The 11,387-nt window shown below is 33.3% G+C and overlaps 1 protein-coding gene across 1 annotated transcript; it reads right to left on the reverse strand.

Moving 5' to 3' along the window:
• Window positions 1–3,112: 3,112 nt before the first annotated feature.
• Window positions 3,113–8,455, reverse strand: LOC124537373 (esterase E4-like). The gene is made up of 3 exons (XM_047114202.1): window positions 7,879–8,455; window positions 4,612–5,891; window positions 3,113–3,368 (listed from the first exon to the last, which is right to left on the reverse strand). The coding sequence occupies exons 1-3, from the start codon at window positions 8,050–8,052 to the stop codon at window positions 3,194–3,196; spliced, it is 1,629 nt and encodes a 542-aa protein (XP_046970158.1). The 5' UTR covers window positions 8,053–8,455; the 3' UTR covers window positions 3,113–3,193.
• Window positions 8,456–11,387: the final 2,932 nt, after the last annotated feature.

Genomic DNA, 11,387 nt, shown 5'->3' on the forward strand with positions numbered 1-11,387 from the left:
CTTTAGTTTACTTACGATCTTATAATTTGAAACAAGACACCCACCCCTATTTATTTGAAGATAGAAAATTTAACGGTGTACATATATATTGTAATTTAAGGTAATTTTGAGTAAGTTTAGCGGCTGTATATTTATAAGATTTCTTCCAGGGACCCATTGAGGATGAATGTATGTATGTTTGTTATTCTTGTACGAAAAACTACTCAACGGATTTGGATGAAATTTTACTGTATCATAGGTTATTCATCAGATGATTTTAACATGAGATCATTTTATAATGATTTGAAATTACACCGAACATTGTACAGCAATTAATGTTTAGATATATATACATACAAATATGCATGTATATAATAAGATACAACTTAAAATATACTAAAACTCTTCTCATTAAATGACATGAAAGAACCAATTATCTCAGTATTAAGCGTTTGAAATTCCTACTGACTATATTCGCTACTTAATCCGTTCATTAAATGGTGAAGTTTGAGCCGTCAAATCTTACATTCAGTGGATCTTCGTTCATTCAGCGAAATCAATAAGGACGGTCCTAAGCCTCTTAGCATTCGGAAATTTGCTAGCCGGATGAATTGATATATTTCGGCGATTAGTTTTTCAGCTTCGGACCCCAGGGATTTTTTCTTAAACATTGATAGGGATAGTTATTATTATTATGTATTAAATAAAGCCGGATTTGCCCCAACGGAGATTATACATTGTATAGACAAAAGATACATTATAAATTATATTTATTGTCTTGCAATGAATATAACATAAAAACTTTAAACGTCAAGCTGCTCGCCTTGTTGTGACCATTAGTTTGAAGAATAATTTCACCAAGCTGTTCCAATACCAAGAATACTTATTCATAAAACGGCAACGCACCTACCAGCCGGCTTTGAAGGTGCCCTGGTACTGGTAGCTATTTTCCATCAGATTAATCTCGTTTGCTAATATACATATACCATCGTTTATTTTATTTAATAAATACTATTTACATATGAATAGACTGTAAAGTTAGGATAAAAAAACCATCATATAATTAAATATAAATAATGTTTTTTACTATAATTTTAATTATATATATTATAATCTAATCTGTTTGCATACAATACATTATTATCTTCACACAAATTTATTATATTATCCCTTTAATGGCATGAATGCCATTCAATGTCCGAAGACGGAAGTGAGCACTTACCATGAAATGGTACATTTATTGAATTGGTCTTAGTGACTTGCTCGCATGAAATGTCAAGGTCCTGGGATCAAACTCTGATACGGGTTTTTCAGTAGCAGCTCGAGTTTAGAAAGTTGGCTTAACCAGTACATCGGGAAATTCGTAAAACCCTTAGTCCTACACTGAATCGGAGAGGGGGGTTGTGGTCTCATCGGATTATGTAATGGATTTAAGCAACTGGAGTTTCTCACTGTAATATCTTCTGAGTAGTCCCTCCATTTCAAAAACCCAGCTCCCAAATTATTGTCCTTGTGCCCTCACAGGTTAAGCGCGTGACCTTCTTTGGCCAAATAATTACTAAGGATTACTTGACCAATGAGGCGCAAATAATTAATTCCCTAGGAATTCGCTTCGTTCTCTCGAGAATTGCCGCCTCGCAAAAAAATATTAGTACCATTTCAATAAATCTGAGTATTATTATCTATACAGATAATGAAATTGGAATGTCTGTATGTAATATTGAAATAGCCTTTTCTTACTTAACGTATGTATACACTAATCTCTGGCACGGCTGGACCGATTTTGACGGGACTTTAACTGGCAGATAACTAATATAATAACGAGTAACTTAGGCTACAATATTTATTTATTTGTTGTTAAATTCAAACGCGTACAAGGTCACGGGCATAGCCAGTCATAAATATTTTCTCGTGCAATTTAAATTATTTATCAATCCAAATAAATAGAATAAATGCACGAATGATTATGAATAAAAATTGGCACGGTCACTTTTTACAAGGGCATATTGAAACGGAAATCAATTAATTTTACGGACTACAACTGACACCTGTTTGCTATAGTCTATTCCACCAATTCACACTAATTATTTTAAACATTATAAGAATGTCAATCGAGGGATCACAACGAAACATTTTACTTATCAGCATCGTATAGCATTAGCTTTCCTTTCTCCAAATTAAAAAAAAGACGATAACATCACCATCACATAAAGACATTTAAATCTATACATAAATTGAGAGTGTCTATTTTTAATATTAAAACAACCCCTTTTTACTTGATGCATATGTAAATACACAAAGCATATACCAAAAAAAAAATTTTTTCAATTGTTTGTCTATCTGTTTGTTTGTTCAGCTAATCTTGGAACCAGGAACCGCTGGACTGTTTTTGACAAGACTTTCAGGCAGAAAGCTGAGTACTACTCAGCTTTCTGAGTAAGAGGAGGAGTAACTAAGGCTACAAAAATAAGTTTTTTTGTTAAAATCAAACGCACCCGAAATCGGGCATAGCTGGTCTACAGTTCAACTCTCACTAGAATAAATATAAAATTCTATTCTGTGGAACGTTGGAGTTTAGGAAACATACCAAGGTATCTCAAATATTACTCATAAAACATTTGCAAGCCTCGCTTTAAGCAAAAGTATATAAAATACCTATTCATAATCCTCCATCGTCATTAACTAAAGCTTAAATTTTATTATACACGTAATACCCTGCCCAAAACCCTTTTGACACACATCCCATTTGTTACTCTCCATGTAAAGAGATTCTATATAACCTTACAAACAAAAGCGTTTCTAGGACAAAAGTCTAGGTAACTCGTACATAGTAATATAGATAACAATCCAGGTAATTTTATGTTTAAAATCTATGTATAACCAGTTTTGCACCATTAAATTATATTCACATTAAACATCCTAATAAGAGCAAGGACGGTCCCTCACCGACAGCATTTTCTATAAGAGTCCTAGATTCGATTTTGAGCATTTAATGATACAGATTCAGTCTCTGTCTGTGCTGTAATATTTAGATTTTCTAATTCAATTAGAATGTTTGAATCTGAACTAGTATAATCTTTACATAGTATAAATATAGAATAATCAAATTATTTGGGACCGCCGTATCGCTCAATAAAACTCTTAGGTAATCTTCCAAATCATTATCTAAATAATTGGTATAATACTCTATAACTTTGCTACTAAACTTTATAACTCAGTCAGTTTTTCTTCTATACTTTGAGTAGATATCACGTAGGTATTTAAAGGACTCGCTGGGCCAAAGAGGTGTGGTGGAGAATTCTCTGTCTATGACGAAGGAGTACGGAGAAGACTTGTTGGTAGGTAACCACTTCACTGGCAGTAAGTCCGTTACCTCCGGAATCGGTTCCCTGAAATAGTAAATTTCTTGTTATGTATTTTATTAATAACTATCTAAGATAATAATGCTTTGCCTAATAGTATATGATCGTTATTGTTTATAGATATTGCTATTGTTGAACCAATTAGACTGAGTTGAGATGTCCCTATGCCTGTCGTTATATTTACTTCACCCTAAAAACCGAAACAGTACACCAGTTTAATGTTATAGTAAATATAATTTTTATTTATTTAAATATTTTATTGACCACCATATATTGAATCGGACAAAAAGCGGATTTAATACCTGTAGGCATCCTGTCAGATAACCTTTAGGTCAAACAGAAAATGAAGCGGGTTATTATTAATGAACTTAAATTTAATTAGAACAGTAAAAGAAAATACATACATTTAGTAATGTACAATGTATGTCACCGTGGAACTAAATACAGCATTTGGCACTTTTTTGTATAATCACAAAATCTCAAGTGTGATTACATTTTCCACTCCAATTACACATGCATATCTTTAAGCCGCCACTACGTTCCGACTGAAGCTACTTTTCGTGAAGTAATCTCGGTATTTCGGATTTTCACTTTGGTAACGTAGCTTTCGTTTTAGTCTCTATTTTTAATAAACGTCGGCAATGATCTTAATACCTTGAAGAGTTCTTTCCAGCTTTAATTAAAACCTAAATTGCTATCGCTTATCTTTCCAAAATAACAAGGTAAGCTAATTGTTCGAGCCGCCTCTTAAATTAGTTGATTTTGATTTTGATTATCATGCACTTATTTATAAAGCTATGGTTGAAACTTCTTATGAAAAACAGAGATGATTGTGTAACACCCAGTAGGAACGAAGTTACTCACGCTATGTTGAATAAAGTCATTAAATAAGAGATACAATTAAACTAATTAAAAACGTTTACGAATAATTAAATGACAGAAAAAATATGTTTCTAAAATTCGCGTGTGAATTCAAACAATGACAAGAAGAACTTGAAACGATTTTAAATAAAACCGTATAAAATAATAGAAAGACTCAGAGAGAAAGAGATTGAACGAAGGGAGGGAAGATATCGGCCACGCTATTGCAACTTGGTTCCGAAAAAAATGTAGAAGAAAAATAATAATTTGTGTCATTACACTTTGAAGCTAAAACCAGGATCCATACATATGTATAGAATTGTTCTTTTTGTGAGTTGATATATGGCTACTTCGCATATCAGAAGGAAAGTTTTTCAAATATTTAAATAATGTATAAATCAATACATACCCATATTTAACAAAGTTAGTCCACATTGTTGTTACTCTGTCTATCATGGCGAGCTCGAAAAATGAAGGAAGAAGTGGTTGTTGAAATAAATAAAATAGTTCATCAGCGTGAGTAGCTCCCGGTGCTTCATTCAGTCCATAATCCAGCGTAAATTTGACAATATTTCGTCTTCCATCATAGCTGAAGACGTAGCTATACACTGGTTTATCACTTGTGTTTAAATATAACTGGGTTTCTTGTAAAACTCCAAATGAAAAATACACTTCACCGTACAATTGTGCTAGATTCTCTAAACTATTATACGAAATATTTTTATCGCCGAAATATAATTCCTTGAATTTCGCTCCTATCTCTTTTTGCTTCGATTCTTCTGGTATGTGCAAATTTTTAGGTAAGGTTTTCTCAAACCTTATCTTTGGTATAGTTGTATCATTCTCCATATTACTAAACAACAAACCTTCTGAATTTGTACGACCGATTAGTACAGGAACTTTGTTATACTTCCCTGCGGTTAGCAAATCGTAAGGCATTTCAGTTAAAAACGGTTCTACGTCTGGAATTTCGTCCTCAACGCAAGGTGTATAAAGCAATTCTGAAATAATAAGATGTCCTGGTCTTCTAGGTACTCTAATAACAATTAAATCTTCATCAGACTTTTCCATCAATATATTATAGATTTCATATAAATCATCAGTGGCGTGTCCCATAACTTTTGTCAATAAACTAGCCATGTACACCGGCCTGAACTGTATCGTCCAAGGGACCAAAGAGGAACCACTCTGTATGATGGCTCTGTGAAAGAGGCCTTTTGACATCGGTGAGAGAATATGGAAAGACACAGAAGCTGCGCCAGCACTTTCCCCACTTAGTGTAACACTATGAGGGTCTCCGCCAAATGCTTCGATGTTGCGCTGAATCCATTTAAGTGCAGCCACTTGATCCTTTAAAGCAGCATTACCTGGCGCTTCTTTTATTTTCAAGCATATCAAACCCTGAATGTGCAATCTGTAGTTCAAAACAACTAGAATGATTCCCTTGGTTACTAAATATTCTGGACCATATAAAAACCCCGTACCCGATCCCTCATAAAATCCTCCCCCGTGAATAAAAACCATCACTGGATATTTCGAATGTACAGTAGCATCGACGGGCGTGTATATATTCATTATTAAGCAATCTTCTTGACCTATAAGTATGCTCTTTCCTATTCTTTGAAGACATCGTACATTTTCTTCTATAGCTTCGAAAACGCCTTGCCATGTTGGTTCGGGACCAGGACCCTTGAAAGATAAAATTCTTGATGATAAAAAAATAATCAAAATAATGAGGTCGACCATCGATACCCCTTATCGTGAAGTCAATGCATAATTTGTCTGTACCTATATTTTAAATTTGTATTTCTTTTAATATTACAATACACCAATTACAATTGTATTTAAAATTACTCAATTTCCTATTGGCTGATAACATATCATTGTATTTGCATATTATAATTACTTAGTATCTAATGGGTAGGCAGAGCTCATGTGGCCTGTCTATCAGCCCTGTAAGGAGTATTAACTATTTCTACTCTGTCTGCGAACCGTCGAACTGAGATGCTATCTCTCAGCAGTACAATGCAAAGCATGGCTATTTGATGATGGAATCACTGATTCATATCAAATCACGGGGGACTAAATTACGTACAGATCTACATACAGGCATATTAACAAACAATTTATAAAGTGTTGTGATCCCGCCCTACGAATTACGAATATATCTTTGTTTTGAGAACGAACAAAGTTTCATTTTGTATTTTACTATTGAACCTATGTAATATTGAAATTGGAAACAAATAAAGTAATAATTTTCTACCCTGTTTTGTTTTCAGTAGAATGTACATAATGAACCGATATTAATTTAATATAATCAAAGTTTATTTTAGTCAAGAGTACTTTTCGGATCTTCCTTGAATAAATAACATATTTTAATCTATTCTTAGGAAAAAATAATAGCAACATGACCTGTCTTAGTATTGTAATATCAAATAAACGAATGCTGCAGATTCCAAAATCCTGGATTCAAATCCCGTGTCAAGCCGTAAGCGGTTATTAGACTTTACTGTTAAGCTGGAGTCCAATTCCATCGAATCACAATGTAATTCTACGACATTTATCCGTTTCCCTACTCTGATATATACAGAATCGAGTATGAATCGTAATCGTTAATAACTAACATTTCCCTTTACTTATGCTTTAGCTAAGATCTGTTATTCTAAGGAATACCCGGAGTTGTGTCAGAATAGAACCAAGATCGATCATATAAGTTATAAGCTAATAGAATTGTCCACCAGTTTTTATTCAGTACACCACCACATAATCAACGTAAAAATGTTGGTTCTGGCATCAGATCTCTCTTGTAAAGTGTCAGAATGCCGTACCATAGGATTTTGAGAGTAAGGGAATTAAGACCAGATCTGTATTTATGTGTCCATTTGCAGCACAGCACAACACTTCAATATGCTTTACAATTGGTTATTCCTTAAAATAAGCTGCTGTTGATCTGTGTGGAGGCATCGCTATTCGTCAATTCATTTGTTTTTACTTATTGTACGCAGAAATAAAAATATAAATTAAAAATCGAATATATCTGATACGAATGAACATAATCAGCGCGATTAAGTTTATTTATCTATTTATTACTTTTATCGAGTTCAATGCAGCTGTTAATATTTATGGTATAAGATAAAAATATTTACAAATAAAAATAACATCTATTTATAATTTTTACAAGTTTGTATATAGTATTTTGAATAACTGTCTCATAACATTCAAGAATATCTTTTTTTTATTATGTATTTTTATTTGTGTCAATAGGGCACAGATTATTTCGCCAACGTCCCGTTCGAAATAATATTTTGAAGTGATTGACAAGATAGATATAACGGTTATATTTAATTATTTCGAAATAAACGACATAAGAAGTGAATTTACAAAAAGTTTATGTAAGTTAATCTTTTTTATTCATTTCCTGTTCTTAGTCAAATACTTCGTACGCAGATAGTTTGAAATGCAAGTTAATTATCTAGTTTTTTATTTCGCTCAAATTGTATCATTAGAGCAGCGACAGAGGTCAGCTAACATGACAGTATATCGTGATATTGCTATAAGTAATTCAACAATATACAATATATTTGTAAATAAATTACTAAAAGTCGTAACAAATTGAACCATCGCTAATGACTAGAAACGATTATATATATATTATAAAATTAACTGTGACACACACCTGAAAACGCTTAACAGGATGAGTAGCATAGGGTACCGCCATATATCGTTTATGAGAACCATCGGGGGCTACCACACCGCGCAACCATCCGCCGGTCACGCGCACTGGTAGCGTCGGTTGCCTGACCAGTCGCGCCGCCCATAGCGACCAGAGCACCAACCAATACGTCTTCATAACGTAAATTACACACACACGCTAACTACCGTATATCATGACTAATCTGTTGAGACTAATGACTAAGCGAACTTAGCTGATTTTTTATTAAGTTAATATATTATAACATTTTAAATCGTAACTATTATTTACATTTAACCGTCAAATCCGATGTTCGGAATGTATATAACAATTCGGTTTCGCCTTACTCACTGGCTGTGACCCTCAAGGTTGTGAACTACGTAACATCTGCACTAAAAAAAAATCAATAGTGTTGTTTTGTTCATACGGAATATGTATTAAGCTTTATGATGAATTAACTTATATTAGCTTATAATGTATACAGTTTCTCGTTTATTAGGTATGTACGCGATATTTAGTTGTTAATTTAATTTGTCGTAAGAGCTCGCGATGCGCAGCACTAGAGGGGGTCGTGTCAACTGACAGCGTTTGCCGCATTCGGCCAATCCAAGTCACCTATTACACCCAAATAGTATTGAATGTGTCTTATAAATTGTAAATGTATGGCAAATAACAGTATGTGTAATAAAGTGCGCTAGATTTACACTGGAAGCTATAAAGGCACTGGTGTAAATTCAAGGCTGCATTATATGAACGAGAAAACAACTCTTTTTCGCGTTATCGAAAACAAATTCTTTTCCTAGCAAAATATGAGTAATTTTAATGAATATTTATTTTATATTTTTATATAAAAATTGTCTATCGAACTCTTATCAACTTTATGCATCGTTTCAATAATAATTATAATAGATTAGTCTGTGGTACTTTTATTAAGAAATAAATAATTGGTGAGTTAAAGATTGTCATTAAAATGTGTCATTCATCTGTGTATACTTTTTTTTATGATATTGAAGGCAAACCAAAGGCAATATTGGAGATGGTTATTAAAATGTCAGTAAGGATAAAAAGTGGAAACAACGTAAGGAGTATGATGTTCATAATTCATAGGCCTGACTCGGATTTGCCTTAAAGATGCCTATTAGGTCAATGGGACAGCTAATCAAGAAATAGCGTCTTATCAGGCTGTATATTTTATTTATGGTATTGGAGCCAAACCTGCAAGACGCTTACCTGAAAGAACGCCGAGGGGCTTCGACCCTTAAAAATTTGTTCGCTGTTTTCATGAAGGTTAGGTCGTATTAGTTCGGAAAAACCACAGGCGAAAGCTGGTTCCAAAGACTGGTGCACAAGGCAAAAATCCTAAAAATCTTGTTGTTGTTCCGACATCTAGGTGGGGTGGGTAAAACTGTTGGTGGAGATAACCACTTACCACAATATAATTTATTTATAAACTCACGTATCTGATATAATTATTTGAGTAATGAGGAAATCATTTACCACAAGATCGTCACACCGCTGTGTAGTTAAGATTTAATCTCGTTAGTTTTTTACAGGTTACTTGTTTTTGTGTCCAAGCTGGATTTGACCAAACAAATGCTTCTTATTATATACGGAAATAAATATTTTATATAAGTTTGTAGTTACTAGCACCGAAAACAGTAACACTAAAACGACCAAGAGCACCGAAAAGTTTATCTTATAAACTTCCACTTATTGGTGGCGTATTGGTGGTATACGGATTTTTTATCTCTTACTGGTCTATAAATAAATACATTTAGGTACTTGGTGGTAGAGCTTTGTGCAAGCTCGTCTGGGTAGGTACCACCCACTCACCAGTTATTCTACCGCCAAATAACATTACTCAGTATTGTTGTGTTCCGGTTTGAAGGGTGAGCGAGCCAGTGTAACTACAGGCACAAGTGAAATAACATCTTAGTTCCCAAGGTTGGTGGCACATTGACGATGTAAGGAATAGTTAATATTTCTTACAGCTTCATTGTTTATGGGTGATGGTGACCACTTACCATTAGGTGGCTCATATGTTCGTCCGCCAACCTATACCATAAAAAAACAAACTCTCAACATTGGTGGCGTATTGGCGAAAGAACCAAAGGTTAATATTTTTACATCTCCGCTGTATATGGTTACCAGCAGATAGATAGCCGATTTTACCATAACAACACTATATAGTACCAAATAATCTCATCTTTATTATTGCATAAGTAACATTTTTTTTTGTTATTAATTATCAAAGTCACGGGCGATACTTAGTCGTATAAATCCACATATCTAAAAACAGTGATAATTTCACGATATTATCAGCAAGACATGCGAAAAAGGACATCCAACGAGAAAATTATAACGGCCAAAATTCGAAACGATTCCATAATATGAAGGGTTGCCATATTCTCGTGGAAAAATCCAATAAAATATCTAAAGTGCAATAACTATGGAAACTATAATAATTAAAGTATATTTAATAAAGAAACACATATTTTATCAATTAGTAATTATCTGAATAGCAAATTGTTATTAAAACTATTACATTTGTTTTTTGTAAGAAATATAATTATCTTTATTACATACTCATTTTATTTATAGTCCCATTGTATGTAAAATTGTAACACAACACATACATAAAAATAAGAATATTCTTTATTCAATTAGATGACTTTGAAAGTACACTGTATGTGGATAATGAAGAGGAATAGTGTTATATCACAGCAGATCTGTTAGTAAAAGGCATGGAACACGTAAGTCTAAGGCTAATTTTTTTATCCTTTCTTCTATTGGAATAGATTTTTGGAAATTAATGTCTTGCATTATTAGCTAATGAAATATTATGAATATTAAATATTTTTTATAAATATTGGACAACATCACATACATTACTCTGATCCCAATGTAAGTTGCTTAAGCACTTGTGTTATGGAAACTCAGAAGTAACGACGGTACCACAAACACCCAGACTCAAGACAACATAAAAAACTAGTTTTTTTTTGTACATCGAATCGGCTGGAAATCGAACCCGGAACCTCGGAATGGCATAAACCGGTGTAAACACTACTCGACCACAGAGGTCGTCATATTAATCTATAATAATCAAGTACAGATGGCGCTAGTTGTATATGGATAAGCATGTAGATGGCGCTGTTCTTATGCAAACATATATTGTAAGTATTAAGTACTGTTCTCTGATTTTATATTGCTGTTGTTATATACTACAAAATAAGGTTGGTTTTCCAATGGCATCTACCTAAGTGATAGTTCTATCGCTATACATTATTTGTAAACAAAATTAAACTAGTAAAAATTTAATCGAACTTTTTATATATATTATGTCACCATTTTAATTTTTATTTGAACCGAGATGGCCCAATGGTTAGAAAACATCTTAGCCGTTGCTTGCGGATTCAAACCCAGACAAGCACCACTGAATATTCATGTGCCTAATATGTGTTATAATACATCTCATGCTTGATGCTCGGCGGTGA

Source organism: Vanessa cardui, chromosome 18 (genome assembly GCF_905220365.1).
Source record: "Vanessa cardui chromosome 18, ilVanCard2.1, whole genome shotgun sequence".
Classification (NCBI taxonomy): Eukaryota; Metazoa; Arthropoda; class Insecta; order Lepidoptera; family Nymphalidae; genus Vanessa; species Vanessa cardui.